Raw genomic sequence first — 19,827 nt, forward strand, 5'->3', positions numbered from 1 at the left:
AAAAAATGGGCCAAAGGACTAAACAGACATTTCTCCAAAGAAGACATACAGATGGCTAACACATGAAAAGATGCTCAACATCACTCATTATCAGAGAAATGCAAACCAAAACCACAATGAGGTACCATTTCATGCCAGTCAGAATGGCTGCTATCCAAAAGTCTACAAGCAATAAATGCTGGAGAGGGTGTGGAGAAAAGGGAACCCTCTTACACTGTTGGTGGGAATGCAAACTAGTACAGCCTCTATGAGGAACAGTGTGGAGATTCCTTAAAAAACCAGAAATAGAACTTGCATGTGACCCAGCAATCCCACTGCTGGGCATACACACCATGGAAACCAGAATTGAAAGAGACATGTGTACCCCGATGTTCATCGCAGCAGTGTTTATAATAGCCAGGACATGGAAGCAACCTAGATGCCCATCAGCAGATGAATGGATAAGAAAGCCATGGTACATATACACAGTGGAGTATTACTCAGCCATTAAAAAGAATACATTTGAATCAGTTCTAATGAGGTGGATGAAACTGGAGCCTCTTATGCAGAGTAAAGGAAGCCAGAAAGAAAAACATCAATACAGTATACTAACGCATATATTTAGAAATTTAGGAATTTAGAAAGATGGTAACAATAACCCTCGAGAAGGCAATGACACCCACTCCAGTACTCTTGCCTGGAAAATCCCATGCATGGAGGAGCCTGGTGGGCTGCTGTCTATGGGGCTGCACAGAGTCGGACACGACTGAGCGACTCCACTTTCACTTTTCAGTCTCTTGCATTGGAGAATGAAATGGCAACCCACTCCAGCGTTCTTACCTGGAGAATCCCAGGGACAGGGGAGCCTGGCGGGCTGCCATCTATGGAGTCGCACAGAGTCGGACATGACTGAAGTGACTTAGTAGCAGCAGCAGCAAGGATAACCCTGTATGCAAGACAGCAAAAGAGACACAGATGTATAGAACAGTCTTTTGGACTCTGTGGGAGAGGGCGAGGGTGGGATTATTTGGGAGAATGGCAATGAAACATGTAGAATGAATCATCATATGTGAACAAATCATCATATGTGAAACGAATCACCAGTCCAGGTTTGATGCATGATACAGGATGCTTGGGGCTGGTGTGCTGGGATGACCCAGAGGGATGGTATGGTGAGGGAGGTGGGAGGGGGGTTCATGATGGGGAACACGTGTATACCCATGGCAGATTCATGTTGATGTATGGCAAAACCAATGGAATATTGTAAAGTAAAAAAAAAAATTTTTTTTTCCCCCAAACCCTGACTCCTTCTGTTCAATATAAGTGGTGATTCTGGTCTTCTTACTGATCTTAAAGCAAAAGTTTTCACCTTTTCACTGTTGAGTATCATATTGATTGTTGGGCTGTCATATATAGCTTGTATTACGGTTGAGGTACCTTCCCTCTATACCACTTTGTTGATAATTTTTATGATAAATGAATGTTGAATTTCATCAAATGCTTTTTTTTTTTTCTGAATCAACTGAGAGGATTCTTTGATTTTTATTCCCCATTTTGTTAACGAGTTCTAACACACCAGTTGATTTACACATGTTGAATCATCCTTGCATCCCTGGGATAAATCCATCTTGCTCATAAATCCACCTGTTACTGTATTCTTCAATTCAGTTTGCTAATATTTTGTTTAGGATTTTTGAATCTATGTTTATCAGGGATTGTTGTTTTTCAGTCCCTAAGTCGTGTCTGACTCTTTTCATCCCCATGGACTGTATTATGCCAGGCTTCCTTGACTTTCACCATCTCCCAGAATTTGCTCAAATTCATGTCCATTATGTTGGTGATACTGTCTCACCATCTCATCCTTTGCTGCCCTCTTCTCCTTTTGTCTTCAATCTTTCCAAGCATCAGTTTCTTTTCCAATGAGTTGGTTCTTTGAATCACGTGGCCAAAATATTGGAGCTTCAGCTTCAACATCAGTCCTTCCAATGAATATTCAGGGCTGACTTCCTTAAAGATTGATTTGTTTGATGTTGCAGTCCAAGGGACTCTTCAAGAGTCTTCTCCAGCAGCACAATTTGGAGGCATCAATTTTTTGGCACTCAGCCTTCTTTATGGTCCAACTCTCACATCCATACATAATTAACTGGAAAAACCATAGCTTTGACTGTACGGACCTTTGTTGGCAGCGTGATGTCTCTGCTGTCTAGGTTTATATGCTGTCTAATATGCTGCCTAGGTTTATCATAGCTTTTCTTCCAAGGAGCAAGCGTTTTTTAATTTCATGGCTGTGGTCACTGTCTGCAGTGAGTTACTTTGGAGCCCAAGAAAACAAAATCTGTCATTGTTTCCACTTTTCCCCCTTCTTTTAGCCATGCAGTGATGGGACCAGATATCAAGGATATTGGCCTATAATTTTCATTTCACGTAATATTCTTTTTGGTTATAATAGAAGGGTAATGTTGGCTTTTCAAAGTTAGTTTGCAAGTGGCCTTTCCTCTTGTATTTTTTGGAAGAGTTTGAGAATTGGTATTCATTTCTCATTATATATTTGTTAGAGTTAATCAGTGAAACTGTCTTGTCCTGCACTTTGTGTTTTGGGATTGCCAGTTCAATCTCCTTACTCATGATTCATGTATTCAGATTTCTAATTCTTCATGATTCTTTCCTGATAGGTTGTAGGTTTCTAAGAATCTATTTTTTCTAAATTCTCCAATTTGTTCTGGTATGGTTCATTATATTAACAGTTTGTTATGATTGTATGTATTTGTCCAGTATCAGTTGTAATGTTTCCTGTTTTATTTCTGCTTATTTTAGTCTTATTTCTTCTTTTCTTGGTAAGTCTAGCTAAAGGTTTTTCAGTTTTGTTTATGGCTTTAAAAAGCTAACTCTTAGTCTCATTGTTTTTTTTTTTTTTTTTTTTTTTTTTTCTTATTGGTCTCTGTTTCTTTTATTTACTTTATGATTTCTCTCTATTTCCTTCCTTCTGCTGACTTTGAGCTTTGTTTTTTCTTCTTTTTTAGTTCTTTGAGATGTCAAGTTAGGTTGCTTGTTTGATATCATTCTCTTTTTTTGATGTAGGCATTTATCACTGAACTTTTCTCTTAGAACTGCTTTTCCTGACATCACAAGTTTTGGTATGCCATCATGTTTACTTTTTTTTTTTTTTTGTCTCAAGGTACTTTTTGGTTCTCTTTTGATTTATTCTTTGATCCTTTGATTGTTCAGTAGCATATTGTTTAATATCCACATCTCTGTGAATTTTCCACTTTTCTTATAATTGAGTTCCAATTTTCATTTTTTAGAAATAATTGATTTTCTTCTAAAACTTTTTTATAATATTTTCCAGTTTTCTTATAATTGAGTTCTCAATTTATAACATTTTGTTTGGAAATATACTTGATATGATTTCAGTCTTCTAAAACTTCTTAATACTTGTTTTGTGCCTTAACATATGATCTATTCTAGATAATGTTTCATGTGTTTGAGGACACTGTGTTCTATTGCTTTTGGATGGATTGTCCTTATAGATCTAGTAAGTGCATTCTACTTTTTAAATTGGAATGTTTAGTTTATTGCAATTTAATATAATTACTGATATGGTGGGTTTATATTTGCAGATTCATCATTTGTGTCCTGCTTATCCATCAGGTTCATAACTCTACTCTTCCTCCTTTACTGTCTTCTCTTGGGAATAACTGTACTTTTAAATAATTGTTTTTTTTTTTTTTTGTCCCTCTTTTTTATATCTCTCTGCTGCTCATTTCCTGCCTTTCTCTAGATTAGTAGATTTTTTTTTTCAGGATTATAAATATCTATTGTCATTGAACTATTTTTTAAATGATTTGTCTTGAGATTACAATATGTGTTCTTAAATTTTTACAGTCTTCTTAAAATTAAACTATTAAATTAAAGAATACAAGAACACTGCAATCATATATGACTATTCAACTTGCTCCTCTTCCTTTATCCTTTATACTCTTGCCTGGGAAATCACATGATATAATATCTATGTATATTATAAAGCTTTATGCATTAGTGTTATATAATATCTATGTATATTATAAAGCTACCATTAGTGTTATAATTTTTGCTTTAAACAGGCAAACATCTCTTTAAGAGGCCAAGCAGTGATACAGATTTTGTGGACCATGTAGTCTTAATCTGCCATTGTAGAAAAAGGTAACCATAGATAATACTTTAAGAAATATGCAGGGAAATATTCCAATAAAACTTTGTTTACAACAGGTGGATATCTGGATATAGATTACTGTGTTAACTGGGTATAAGTTTTTTCCCTTTAGCACTTTAAATATTTCATTTTACTATTTTCTGATTTCCATTTTTATTGATGAGTATTCAGCAGTCATTTGAATTCTTGTTCTTGTGTAGGTAATGGGCCATTTTTCTTCGACTGCCTTCAAGTTTTCTCTGTGTATTTGACTATATTTTAACCACAATATATTTATGTTTAAGTCTGGTTTTGTTTTTATTTATTCTATTTGTATATTTATGTTTAAGTCTGATTTTGTTTTATTTATTCTATTTGTCCCTGGGATTCTCCAGGCAAGAACACTGGAGTGGGTTGCCATTTCCTTCTCCAATGCATGAAAGTGAAAAGTGAAAGTGAAGTTGCTCAGTCTACATTGTAGATGTCTACATTTTCTTCATTATTTTCTCAATTTTTTTGGCCCATCCTCTCTCAATTATTTTCTTTTTTTTTTTTGGTACTCCAATCACCTTTTGTGTTGTTGAAAAGGTTCCTTAGGTTCTGGTTGCTTATTTGTTTTCAATTTTTTCCTTTTCTCCAGACTGAAAAAAGTTTTATTGGTTTTTCTTCTATTTCACCAATTTTTTCTTTCAAACTATTGTAAAGTCTATTTAATAATTAATACAATCAACCATAAATTTTAGTTTTGGATTTTCCATTTGGGTTCTCTTTACAATTTATATTTTGATAATTCATTCATTAACATTTTACTTAATGTTGAGACATTTTTTCATTTCCTTGACTATAATAGTTATGATTATAAATTCAAAATTTGATTGTGATTCAAAATTCTTATTGTTTATTCCATTATCACTATTGTTATTTTAGTGTTACTGTTGTTCTTCTGTTTCTCTTGTGTATAGGTAACATTTTCTTGGTGTGTGTGTGTGTGTGTATGTATGTGTGTCTAATTATTTTGGATTTTGTCCTACATATTTTTAATGATATATCATAGGGACTTTTGGTTCATTTATGTCCTTTGAGGAACATCCAGCTTTGTTCATTTTCTTGTTTTAGCAGGTCATTGTTGTTCTCAACTCAAAATTCCGAGTTTTAAATTTAGTTTTTTTTTTTAACTTTAGGGTAGTTATCTGGAATTTATTCTGCATATAATTCAAGGATTATAAGATTGTCAGTTTTTTGGGATATTTCATATAGGGAATTTAAGGGTCCTGTGCTCTGGCTCTTTCTTTTATGGTATTATCCCCCACACCCGCTTTTTTCATTTCTGTGCAGTAGGTACAGCTGAATGTTGTCCTTGATTCTTTAAAGCAGTGAGATGTGGCTTATGGCCATGTTTTAGTCACTCAATATTTTGTTGTCTGAGACCTGTCCTCATGATAACATCATTAAAATGGAAAACTCACCCAGTATCTTTTTCTCTCCTCAAGTGTTTTCTACACTTGAGTGTCTTCATGGTTTTGGCTACCTTGCAGAATGTGTGTGTTTGTTTGTATTTCACAGTTTATACTTACTGTCTGTTGGGAAGTTCTTCCAATAGGGGCTTCTCAGCCGTTACTCTATTTTTATGTCTCTAAATTCACTAATCTTTTCTTTTGCAGTCTCTAATGTTTTAATTCAATCCAGTAAAAGTTTCATTTCTAGAATTTCTATTTTTATCGTTTTAAATCTCTGTTGAGATCTCCCATTTATTCTTTTTTTGTTATTAATTATTCCTTTAAGAACTTGGATATACTTATGATGGATGGTTTGTAGTTCTTGTGTAGTTCTTAGATAATTCTAATATCTAGGATAATATGGGTTCTAATATGGGTTCTAATATGGATTCTATTGGCTCTTTTTCCTTCAAATTTGGGTCACATTTACTTCATTTCACATTTATTTTTAATTTTCTGTTGTATAGTGAATGTTTTGAATGATGTCTTATGGGGAGTCTGGATTACCCTTTCTTTAAGGGCACTGAATTTTATTTTGATAAGCAGCTAAATCACTGACAGATGTCCTTTAGTGTCTTAAGCTTACTATAATTGTTTGTCATTGTGATTTAATTTCAATTTTTGATTTAATCTTAGGGCATGACCCTTAGTCCAGGGTGGGTTCATTAATCCAACAACTTAGAATTTGGGGGATCAATCATGACAGAAAATCTGAGTTGCACTGGGTTTGAACCTCAACTTCTCTATCACTGTACAGCATCTGGTATCCACTTCAGTTCTCACCTCCCCAAGAATCATACTCTAATTGGGGTCCTGAAGCTGCCCAACCCACAGACATGAATGTACAGAGAATAGTCTTGTATACTTTTGAGATCTTCCCTGTTTATAGATTCTTCCTGACTTGTGTCCTTCCTCATGAGTTGTAGGCATCAAGTTTTGATCTCTGTCTCCTTAGCTCAGAAAGGGTCCCACTTTGCTTGGCTGCCACCTCCCTGCAGAAGTATAGAATATAGGGTCTACCCTAGAGAAGGTTTTGAAAATCCCATGGGTGGAGGAGCCTGTAGGCTGCAGTCCATGGGGTTAGTCGGAAACTGAGTGGTCCTTTCACTTTTGCATTGAGAAGGAAATGGCAACCCACTCTAGTGTTCTTGCCTGGAGAATCCCAGGACGGGGAAGCCTGGTGGGCTGTTTTCAGAGTCGGTCGACTAGCGATTAGGAGCAGCAGCAATATAGGGCCTACCTAATTCCTCTTTATTAAAGAATCACAATCCTGGATTGCTTCTTGTTCAATGCTGGAAAACTGTTACTTCGTGTTTTTTCCCCTGAGGATTTCAGAAAGTATTATTTAATTTGGCTGCACTGGGTCTTCATTGCTGCTTGTGGTTTCTAGTTGTGATGAGCAGAGGCTAGTCTCTAGTGCAGTGCCTGGGCTTCTCATTGCAATGATTGTCTTCTTGCATCATGCAGGCTGTAGAGCATGTGGGCTCAGTAGTTGCAGTGCATGGACTTTGTTGCCCCGAGGCATGTGGGATGTTCCCGGATCAGGGATCAAACCCATGTCCTGTGGCAGGCAGATTCTTCACCACTGGATCACCAGGGAAGTCCTCCTGTCTGTTTTTATATATATTTCAGGTTTGTGAGGGTAACTCAAAAACAGTTACTCTGTTATATCTTGAAGTAGATGGTCCCATCTTCCTCAGTTGGGAAGATCCCTGGAGAAGGAAATGGCAACCCACTCCAGTATTCTTGCCTGGGAAATCTCACAGACAGAGTGGCCTGGCAGGCTATAGTCCTTGGGGTCACAAAGAGTCAGACACAACTCAGTGACTAAATAGCAACAGATGGTCCCATCATCCAGGATAAATTTTTTTGTCACTAATTAACTTTATATGAAAGCCTTTGTACTGTGGCCATACTATCTTCCTGTACTTCATGCTCAGGGTATATCTCTAAGCCCATCCAGGTCAGAAAATGAATCACAGGAGTTGCTGTGTCATAAGGAAGAGGTTCAGGAAAGACTGAAACTTCAGTTTCCCCTTTATTCCAATCAGTTCAATTACTCATTCATGACCAACTCTTTGCGACCCCATGGACTGAAGCACGCCAGCCTCCCTGTCCATCACCATCCCCTAGAGCTTGCTTAAACTCCTGTCCATGGAGTCAGTGATGCCATCCAATCATCTCACCCTCTGTCATCCACTTCTCCTCCTGCCTTCAATCTTTCCCAGCATCAGGGTCTTTTGAATGGTCAGTTCTTTGCATCAGGTGGTCAAAGTATTGGAGCTTCAACATCTGTCCTTCCAATGAACTTTCAGGACTGGTTTCCTTCAGGATTGACTGGTTTGATCTCCTTGCAGTATAAGGGACTCTCAAGAGTCTTCTCCAATACCACAGTTCAAAAGCATCAATTCTTCAGTGCTCAACATTCTTTATGTTCCAACTCTATATTTAACTATTGGAAAAACCATAGCTTTAACTAGACACACCTTTGTCAGCAAAGTAATGTCTCTGCTTTTTAATATGTTGTTTAGGTTGATCATAGCTTTTCTTCCAAGGACTAAGCATCTTTTAATTTCATGGCTGTGGTCACCATCTGCAGTGATTTTGGAGCCCAAGAAAACAAAGTCTGTCACTGTTTCCATTGTTTCCCATCTATTTGCCATGAAGTGATGGAACTGGATGTCCTGATGTTAGTTTTTTAAATGTTGAGTTTTAAGTCAGTTTTTTCACCTTTCACTTTCATCAAGAGGCTCTTTAGTTCCTCTTCATTTTCTGCCAGAAGGGTGGTGTTATCTTCATATCTGAGGTTTTTTTATTTCTCCAGGCAATCTTGATTCTTTTATTTATTTGCCCACTTGGAAATGATGGTTGTCTTTCAATCTATGATGTTTTGGAGTGAGAAGTATATCATGTATTTGGAAAGGCTATACAGTATACCAGAAGGCATTCAGATGAATCTGAATTTAAATTTTGTCTCTGTAGTATTATGATCCCAAAATATTGTGAATAAAATCATTGTTATCATAATAGCAGCAAAATTTCTATTTATTGAGTGCATTTTAGCTTGTGGTAATAATCTCTGTTTAAAAAGTATTTCTTATATTATCTCATTACATAATAAAATAATGCAAATTTATTGCTTATGTTTTTTGTTGTTGTTGTTGTCAGTTTAGTTTTTTTTTGGCTTGCTGAGCCACTTGTGGGATCTCAGTTCCCTAACCAGGGATTAAACCTAAGCTACAGATTGAACCTTAGCCACCAGGCAACTCCCTGTTTATATTTTACTTGTGATGAAAATGAGGCATGCAAATGTTAAAAAAAAAAAAAACAAAAAACTTTCCTATAGTCACAGAGATTAATTTAGTAGAGAGAAAAATTCAACTGATTCTAAAAACTAAACTCTAAATCATTATGTTATTTGGTATCTCTGAGTTTAGGAAAACCTTACAAGAAACCAGAAATGCCATCCTACTTCCAGAAGAATATTCAACAAATACATCAAAAAAACATGGGAGGAGGAGGGTATGCTTACTAGTTACTCATCTTAGTAGGAGAAGAAAATAGTTTTTAAAAATATGGCCACTCATGTAGTTTTGAAGAAGATGTCATATTTGATTCCAAAGAGAAAGAACTAGATTTTCAGTGACATCAGCACGTTTAACGTTTTTTGTCAAGAAAAACGCAGCTCCTTTAATTTACTGGAAAGCAAGTGCAGTAGGTAGACTACAAGCTGAAGACGATTGTCTTGGAGTCAGGTTTTAACAGTGCCCTGAACTGGCGTTGTAGGATTTAAGATCTGTTAGGCTTGGTCACTGGGCTTCCCTGGTGGCTCAGACAGTAAAGAATCTGCCTGCAATGAGGGAGACCTAGGTTTGACCCCTGGGTTGGAAAGGTCCCCTGGAGGAGGGCATGGCACTCCAGTATTCTTGCCTGGAGAATCCCCATGGACAGAGGAGCCTGGTGGGCTACAGTCCATGGGGTTGCAAAGAGTCAGACATGACTTGAGTGTCTAAGCACAGCACAGGCTTGGTCATTAACTTGTTCTCTGACATGGAAAGAATAAAATTTTTTTTTTGTATGTGTGCTTCAGTCATCTCATCTACAAAAGGAAAGGATTAGACAAGGTATTTTTTTTTTCAAGCTCCATGACCATTTTTGTAATCCAGTTAATCTGTTTCTTTTTATCTCAGGGCACAACCATATTAACATCTCTGACTTCTGTCCTGCACGATGGCAAGGAGTTTCCCAACCCAGAGCAGTTTGATCCTGGTCACTTCCTGGATAAAAGTGGTAACTTTAAGAAGAGTGACTACTTCATGGTTTTTTCAGCAGGCAAGCATGCTTCATTTTTTCTCTACATCAGTGGTAAAATGAGAGAAGGAAGGGCTTTGCATGGAGGCTAGTCTGGGCTGGACAAATTGTCATTTGCATGAGGCCAGAGGCACTACTCCCAAAGTGCAGATAATTTTTCATTGGATTGGAGGCTGTATTTCCTGACTTCTGCTCTCTTACCCACTGCTGAGTCTCCTAAGAGCTCCTCCTAGATATTAGGTTTCTAGACACTGCGGCTTTTCTCCCCTGCCCTGAGAAGTCAATTCACTCAATGAAGTCAATTCACTCAATGTAGTCTGCATATCTTATATATACGTAGTAGACTCATGCTCACTCAGGTCCAGAGATACAAATGTGGGTAACAGATGCATCCTTCCTCTAAGAAAGAGAAATGCAGGTTAAAGGCAAGGATACTCCAGAGAGAAAATACTCTTCAGAGTGTTTCCACTCTTTCAGTGGGCACCCAGAGAGAGAAGCTCCTGAATCTTGCGTTTTGAGGGACACAGCAGAGGGCAGAGTAGTTGGAAGATAAAGGAAGTTTTCTTGCAGGAAGAAACATTTTATATTTAGTATCTTCCTTTAATTTTTCAGGGTCCTTGAAAGAAAGAGGTAGGATACTTTAGACAGTTTAATGAAGAGACTGTTTTCAGAGGTGTGGACACGATTAAGGGACGTGGCAAGGAGTGGTCAAGTACTCAGGGATGAGCATCAGCAGGACGATGTTACCATCCTGTGTCAAGAGTCAGGAGAAGGAGGGTGTTGCTGAAACTCAAGCACACTTTTAGCAAAGAGAATGGCTGCCTCAGCAGGAGATGGGTCTGTAGGTTGGAGAATACAGCCACTGCTGAAACTGTGGCCTGACAGGCTGGGACTGAGGGAGGGCATACTCTAACCTTCTCAATGTTTAATCCTCTGAGTTTACTCACAGTAAAGAAGGTAACTAACTATTGGGGTTGTGCGTTCCAAAGAAATCAACTTCCTAAACACAGAGTAGGTGCAAAAGAAAAACAAACAGAATGGATCTGGGAAGATGGAGAAACACCCCCAGACTATGAACAGTGCCCAGAGGTGATCGCATGGAGAGACAATGCTAATCTTATATTCTTCCTGAATTTTGGGTCCATTGTTACATAATGAGCCTGCTCAAGATTTCTGTTCAATTTACAGGGTTTGTGGGATTGCTTTTGTCCTGACACTGTGCTACCATTACAAGATCTAAGGCTTTACCTTCTGAGCTTATATTCCAGTGTGTGGGACAGAGGAATAATTATAATTTCATGTGAAATATTCTGTATTAGAAGCACTAATAAGTCTTGTGGAATACCAGTGAAGGAGTAAATTATATCTGCCTGAATAGATCAAAGAAGTTTGTATAGAAAAAATGACAGATGCAGTGGATCTATAAAGATGTAGAGAATCTCAGCTGGCAGAGTTGAGGGACAAGTATTTCATTTGGAGGAATGACTGGAAATTCCTAACACTTGAAATAGCTTATGTGTCCAGGATTGGTGAACATGTAGTAATACTTTTGTCTAGTTTGTGACATTTCTTTTTATAGCTGATAGTGGTAAACTCTTAAAATAGTGTTAAAACAGGGACATGGCAAGGTCAAGATTATTTTTAGAAATCAGATGAGGAGAAATAAACCTGTTGTTGAGACTTGGGTTGGAGGTAGATGGAGAACATTTAGTGTGTCTCATGCTGATTGGGATGAGCAAGTGTGTGTATATAGGTCTGTTTGTGTATATGTCTGTGTGTTTGTGTATATCTGTGTGTGTGTGTGAGTGTAGAAAAATGTCACTGGCCACCCTCAGTAAAGCAATTCCCACATGGGTGTACAAAGGGATTAAAAAATATATTAAATAGAATGTACACAGAAATATGTTCTGAGGGAATGAAGCAGACCAGATTTTTGTGTAAATAGGAGAAGCCATTGGTTATTTCATCTTTCCTTAGTTTATCTATTTATTTACTTTATTATTTCATTTCATATTTATCTACATCTCCCTGTGCACTAGGTCAAATGAGAATTATATGGATATTTCATTTATGTCTCATTTCTAGGAAAAAGAGTTTGTATTGGAGAAGGCCTGGCCCGCATGGAACTGTTTTTACTCCTGGTCAGCATTTTACAGAAATTTACCTTGAAACCTCTGGTTGATCCGAAGAACATTGATACTACACCACTTCTGAAAGGAGTGGGATCTATACCACACTTCTACGAGGTCTGTTTCATTCCAGTCTGAAGAAAGGGCTGCTGCCGGATCGCAGATGAGCCTCTCCAGCTCTGTCTACACAAGCTGATGCCCTTTGCCCTTGCTGTTAGCTATGGTCCACCTCTCCCTCAAAGTCAGGAGTGACTTTCCTGAGCCCTGTCTCTTCTGATTTTCTTTAAGATTCAGTTCAAGTTTTGCTTCATGAACTACAGCTCACTGTTTTGTCTTCAATAAAATGTTTTTTGTAATTCTATCCTGAGATCTTAAACTGTATCTTATCTACAGTGGAAAGGTACCTTATAAATGTTATATTTTGATTAAAAAAAAATTAGAGTAGAAAATTATCACATGTGTTAAAATATATATATATATAATGTACTCATCTCTTACTGTTATTATCTCTTCAGGGGAGTAATCTCTTGACAGTTTGGCATGTATAATTTCTGTTTTTTCAATGTTCATTAAAGTGTAATTATAGGTGTGATGTTTATGTTTTTATATATGTATATATACATATACATACACACATGCAGGAAGAAAGCAGAGGAAGATTGCTCCAGCTAGAGGGAATAACATGGGATAAAAATTACATTTGCTAGTTATTTTCAAGGCTGTCCTTTCTCTTTTCCCCTAGTTATTCAACACAGACCCACACATAGACTCAGTTACAGATATAGACATATTAAAGCAAAAAAGAAGGAAAATAATATGTATTTATGGTTATATTTGAAAACACACAGAAAAATATGCATGTGTGTTTCTGTGGATATGTGTGTATGTATGTATTATTTATAATATATCTCTGACTTCTTGGTGACATTATATTATAGAAACAGGTACTTTCACAATCTATATAAATAAGTGTATCTCATAATACCATATTTCATGCCTATAATAATCTTAAAAATTATCTTAGTGTTCAAGGATATTTAGATTATTTTGAACTTTTGTTAATATAGAAATGCTCCTACCTGCATACATCTTTTATTATTCCTATACTATCTCTTTGGGATAGTTTGCTAGAAGTGAAGTGTCTGCACATATATGTGCATTTTTGTTTTTCATCAATACTGAAGAATAATGCCCTAAAAAGTATGTATCTCTTTACTTTTCTGTCATGACTGTAATAGAAAGACTATTTGACCAAACCCACTTTATATGCTGAGAACTGAATTCTTTGGTAGATTTAGTAACTTTAGTTTACCTTTCATGGATTTTTCAAGTAGGAAATTTTATCATCTACAAATAATATATAATTGCAATGACCAGAAACTTCTTGATATAACATCTATATTTATTTCTGTATTTTCTTCCTCTGTCTGGCTCATCACAGATATACACACACAAACACATGCCTATGTACATATATATTTGTCATCAGGGAAGAGTGTTCAAAGTTGTGAGGATTTCTGGGAACAAGAAAGCAGAGGGTTTAGGAAATCCATATCAGGAAGCCTGTTATTTGATGTGATTTTATCTTTGAAGTGATTGTTGATTTGAAATCAGGAGCTGAGAGTCTGAATGGGTGACTATAAAATGTTGTGTAGGAGCTTTAGAAACAAAACAAAACAAAAAATTGAAATGTTCTGAGGGCTCAAAGAAAAAAAAAAATGGAGTCTAAAGCTTGCCAAGTAAAAAGGATCAAGTGAATGTTCCAACTTCAGCTGAAGCCTGAAGATTACAAAGATCTGTAAACAAGCCTTAAGAATAAACCTGAGGTTGAAGAGTAATCATAAGACTAGAGTTCATCTTTAAGTAATTTTAAACATTGCTTAAATTACATTGATTCACCCCTAAACATTTTCTGCTTGCTGGAACATATTTTTGCTGGAGAAAACTAATGTCACCCCGAGCCCCAGATTATCATTGCATTATTTGATGTACAATGTGTAGCATAGACACAAACCTAGCTGAGGGAACAAGTGACCTTCTCTGTAAATGTAAAAGTTTGATAATGGTTAACATTTTTTAATGATAAACATTCTCTGTAAATTGAGAAAAATTCTGAAAAAAAGATGTCTCCAAAATCCTAGAAACTATTTTCATTGTTGGTGAAATATTGAACCCCATATGATTTTGAAAAAGTAAGAGTATCCACTTTTCATTACTTCCTTTCAAAATTAGACTGAAGGATGTCAGCAAATGTGGTATGGAGCAACGACTTCTAATAATTCTCTCTGATATAAAACAATGAAAGCACAAGTAAAACTTATCAGGTCTGCTTTTTCAGATCTTTGACCATTAGCCAAGATGTGCATCAATTTGCAGAGTGTTTCTTCAAGAAAATGGATAAACCTCAGTAATAACAGTGAGGTTTATCATGTTTTGCCTTATTCCCTTCTATCTTCCCAGCTTTGAGGTAGCCTTGAAAAGCTACAGGGTATAATCATGGTGAAAAGCATCAACAATATATCAGCCTCAAGTAGGAGGCAGTGAGTGGAGCTGGAACTCCTTCAAAACCCTGTTCCCAGAGAATCATTATTATTTAACCTGCCTGTGGTCACTGTGGAAGACTACATTCAGGATTGATCTCAGAAGTTTCCCAGTATGAACAGCCTTTCCACAGACACATTTGTTGAAAACAATCAGGGGCAATTTTTGAATATTGTAGATGCCTGAAGCTATAGAAATCAATACGCTAACCAAAAAGCTTAAAAGGAAAAGTTGAGGAAAGAGATATTCATGGAAGGCTTTGGAAACCTGATGAATTCTCAAGACACTGCGTGTGTGTGTGTGCTAAGTCACTTCAGTTGTGTCTGACTCTGTGCAACCCTAAGGACTATAACCAGCCAGGCTCCTCTGTCTATGGGCTTCTCCAGGCAAGAATACTGGACTGGATTGCCATGCTCTCCTCCAGGGGATGTTTCTGATGGAGGGATTGAACCCTCATCTCTTATGTCTCCTGCACTGTCAGGCAGGTTCTTTACCACTAGAAACACCTGGGATGCCCTCCTGAGACATTAGAAATCTACAAATGTTCTGAAAAGACTGGAGAAGATCCTAAACTCTCACCTCTGGCAAACCTGGAGGTTCTGTGCAAGGAGGAAGTGAAGGATACAGCAGAACTATAAAGTGTCTGGATGCATGTTGAAGGCATGCTCCAACATATATATAAAGTGTCTTGTAAATATTAGATGCTGTTTTGGTTCCTAAAACTACTAAGGAAATATCTGTCCAATAATTAGATGAGGACTAAGCTAATTGAGTGGTCTTTAGTGGATATATATGACAAAGAATAGAAACTTTATGTGAGTTCCAAGGAGCTGCTAAACAAAAATAAACAAAGGAAATTGTTAAGCATGTCCTCCTTAGATCTTGAGAGTGTTACACCAGAGGATGTAATAGAAGTACACTGCTGATGGGAAAGTAGAGTGGCCTGAGAACTGGCTATGAGGTTAATAAAAAAAATGAAAAAAAATGAATTGTACTGCTTTGTACTAAGATCAAATAATTAAATAATTATATTGATAAAATAAGCCAACCACTCCCTGCACATATCTAGGGCTGAATCTAGTGAATTGTATCTAAGATCAAATGGGAGAAATTTACCCAAAATGATAAATTTGAAAAATCAAAAAGAATCAGTTTTAAATAAGATTCAATGAATTCTCAGTAAATATCAGATCTTCTGAATTGAAATGATCTGGGGCTATAATCTAAAGAAGAATAATGTGAAGAACACCAGATATGAGGACTTAGTTTAAAGCTATAATAATTAGGACAATATGGTATTGGCACAAGAGTAACAAGTTGAAATACACTAGAATAGAAGAAACTTTAGAAACAGACTCACACCTAAATTTCAGATCAGATCACGCTCAGTCATGTCTGCTTTGGGAGAAAATTATCCCTGTCCATCCAAATCCCAGAGTTTCAGACTCACATCCATTGTTCATAAATTTAGAAAAATCAATATTGTTTGAGGTGGCCAAAGTACTCAATTCTCACCTTCAAAGTAAAGGGCTGATTCAGAAATGGATTCAGTCAGTAAATCTCGAACACCACAGTTCAGATCTTCTTTGGTGAATTCACAGTCCAATCACATTGATCAGGAAAAAAATTTGACTAGACAGACCTTTGTTGGAAATCTCTGCTTTTCAAATGCTATCTAGGTTGGTCATAACTTTCCTTCCAAGGAGTAAGCGTCTTTTAAATGGCTGCAGTTACCATCTGCAGTGATTTTGGAGCCCAAAAAAATAAAGTCTGACACTGATGAAGTGATGGGACCGGATGCCATGATCTTCGTTTTCTGAATGTTTAAAGCCAACTTTTTATAATCAAGAGGCTTTTGAGTTCCTCTTCAATTAGTCATCTGCATATCTGAGGTTATTGATATTTCTCCTGGCAATCTTGATTCCAGTTTGTGTTTCTTCCAGTCCAGCGTTTCTCATGAGGTACTCTGCATATAAGTTAAATAAACAGGGTGACAATATAAGCCTTGAGAACTCCTTTTCCTATTTGGAAAATCTGTTGTTCCATGTCCAGTTCTAACTGTTGCTTCCTGACCTGCATACAAATTTCTCAAGAGGCAGATCAGTATTCCCATCTCTTTCAGAATTTTCCATAATTTGAACACAGTCAAAGGCTTTTGCCATAGTCAATAAAGCATAAATAGATGTTTTCTCTGAACTCTCTTTCTTTTTGATGATCCAGCAGATGTTGGCAATTTGATCTCTGGTTCTCTACCTTTTCTAAAACCAGCTTGAACATCAAAATATTTTACATATTGCTGAAAAAGAATTTTGAGCAACTTTCATGTGATTTTAATTTATGAAAGAATAATCTTAATGCTAGATGAAATGGATATTGGGAAAAAATCACCTTGTTTTATGAGTTGCTTACAAACACTTATTTGAGATGGATCATGGACATAAGTATGAAAAATAGAACTAAAAGCCTCTACTGTGAAACATAAGAGAAAATCATTATGACTTTGCACTTGAAAAAGTTTTAACAAAATTAGAACAAAAAAGCACTAATTACAAGAGATCAACAAATTGGTCTTTATTTAAATTAATTTTAAAACTCTTCTTCTTCAAAAGATATCATTTAATATCATCAAAAAGCTAGCCAGAGTCTGGGAGAAATATTTACACTGAATAAATCCAATGAAGGACTCACATCGAGATTACATCAGTAAAATGAAAGACTTCCATTCAGATACTTTTTTTAGATGGGCAAATGTTTGAACAAATTCTTCACAGAAAGGAATATCCATATGGTCAATAAATATGAAGAAAGGTACTCAATATTTTTAGTTATGTGAGAAATAAAAATTAAAATCACAATGGATTACTAGTATGTACCCACCAGAATTTTTAAAAAGTCCTGAAAATTCCAGGTATCATGAGGAAGTGGTACTACTAGACCTATCATACATTTGGTGGGAGGACAAACTGTTTCAAAACCTTGAAATGTTGAACCATATGTTGTAAAGCTAGACATCTGCCTGGTCCTGGAGCCCGAGGACTGTTAGCTGTATATCCTTGAAAAATGTCAGCCTGTATCTAAGATCACACATGGAAAAAAATGTTCACAATGGCTTTCTTTATAGTAGCTCCAAACTGGAATCAACTCAATGTCTATTAGCTTAACAGTGGGTAAATATATCACATCACATTCATGAAGTAGGATACTGCCATCAATAGAAAAAGACAATCCTCTGCAACTTGTGGAAACATGGAAGAATTTCTAAGATGAAGTTAAACGAAAGAGTCCAGACACCAAAAAGTACATTCTGTATGATTCTGTTTCTGTTCTTTTCTAGCATAGGCAGAACTAAACTTCATTGAGAGAAGTCAGAATAATGATTTGTTGTCTCGGGTAGAGAGACTGGAAAAGGAAGTGAGAGGGCCTCCTGTGGTATAGGAACATGTTCTAGATTTTGATGTAGATGGTGCTTAGGAAGGTATACACATATGTAAAAATTCACCAAAGTGTACACTTAAGGTTAATACACTCTACTGCATGTATTTTATATTAATATTTTATCAAGGGAAAAAATTTAAAATTGACATAAAAAACAAGATGCACACAAAAGGATGAGGATAAAAAGTAGATAATAGAAAGAAAAACCTGTTAAATCTATGCATTGGAATTATCTGAAAATAGCAAGTATGATGTAAAATTATGGAAATGAAAAGAGAAAGAATGCCATGCCAGAATAAAAAGCAGAAAAGAACATATTTAAGGTGCAATGTAATGGTTTTATATGAATACATTGTGAATGATTACCACAATTATTCCATAATTATCATTGACATTAAAACAGGTATGAGGAGATGCCTATCTGTGGTTTTTTATTGCATTTCCCTGGTGACTAGAGATGTTGAGCATCTTTTAACAAACCTGTTAGCCATTTGGAAACTTTTTTTGGAAAAATGTCAGATCATCTGCCCATTAAAAAAAAATCTTTTTATTTTGTATTGGGTTATAGCTGATTAACAATGTTTGATAGTTTCAGGTGAACAGTGAAGGGACTCAGCCATACATATACGTGTATCCATTCCCGCCTAAATACTCCTCCCATCCAGGCTGCCACAAAACATTGATCATTGTTCCATATGTTATACCGTAGGTCCTTGTTGGTTATCTATCTTAAATATAGCAGTGTGTACATGTCCATCCCAAACTCTCTATCCCTTTCCCCCAGCAACCATAAATTCCTACTCTGTGAGCCTCTGTTTTGTAAGTAATTTCATTCATATAATTTCTTTTTAGATTCCACATATAAGAACATCTGCCCATTTTAAAAACTGAATATTTTGAAAATTGAGTTGTATGAGTTCTTTTTCTTTCTTTCTCTATTCTTTATGGATATATGAAAAAGTTTTCATTTATTTACACATTTAAGCATAGTTGGTTTATAATATATTTTTCAAATGAACAGCATAATGATTTAGTATTCTGTAGAGTATACTCCCTTAAAAGTTGTAACAGGGTAGTGGCTATAATTCCCTGTGCTTTACAATATATTTTTGTTGCTTATCTATTTTATAGATAGTAGTTGTAACTCTTAATCTCATGCCCTGAATTGACCTTTCCCCTTGTCTCTTTCCTTTGGTAACCACTCCCAGGGAGCCTGGTGGGCTGCCGTCTATGGGGTAGCACAGAGTCGTACAGGACTGAAGCGACTTAGCAGCAGCAGCAGCTTGGTATATTGGAGAAGGCAATGGCACCCCACTCCAGCACTCTTGCCTGGAAAATCCCATGGATGGAGGAGCCTGGTGGGCCGCAGTCCATGGGGTCCCTAAGAGTCGGACAAGACTCAGCGACTTCACTTTCACTTTTCACTTTCATGCATTGAGAAGGAAATGGCAACCCACTCCAGTGTTCTTGCCTGGAGAATCCCAGGGATGGGGGACCCTCATGGGCTGCCTTCTCCATAGAAGGGGTCGCACAGAGTCGGACACGATTGAAGCGACTTAGCAGCAGCAGCAGCAGCAGCTTGGTATATCTCATTAGGGCCGCCTCTCCTGACCTTGAACGTGGTGTAGCTCCTCTTGGCCCTTCTGCGCCTGTGCAGCCACCCCTCCCTGGACGTGGGGTTGCTCCTCTCAGCCGCCGCGCCTGACCTCGGGTGTGGGGTAGCTCCTCTCAGCCACCGCCCCTGAACTCGGGCGTGTGGTAGCTCGTC

General features: G+C 36.8%; 1 protein-coding gene across 1 annotated transcript in view; it reads left to right on the forward strand.

Annotated features, from left to right (window-relative positions):
- The window catches only part of LOC102266046 (cytochrome P450 2C21), a 47,249-nt gene extending 34,736 nt beyond the window's left edge, over nucleotides 1–12,513 (forward strand). The window contains exons 7-8 of the mRNA XM_070363414.1: nucleotides 9,834–9,975; nucleotides 12,040–12,513. Coding sequence (XP_070219515.1) covers nucleotides 9,834–9,975; nucleotides 12,040–12,221 — 324 coding nt within the window. The 3' untranslated portion in view covers nucleotides 12,222–12,513. The remainder of the gene's footprint in view (nucleotides 1–9,833; nucleotides 9,976–12,039) is intronic.
- Nucleotides 12,514–19,827: the final 7,314 nt, after the last annotated feature.

Source organism: Bos mutus, chromosome 26 (genome assembly GCF_027580195.1).
Source record: "Bos mutus isolate GX-2022 chromosome 26, NWIPB_WYAK_1.1, whole genome shotgun sequence".
Lineage (NCBI taxonomy): Eukaryota > Metazoa > Chordata > Mammalia > Artiodactyla > Bovidae > Bos > Bos mutus.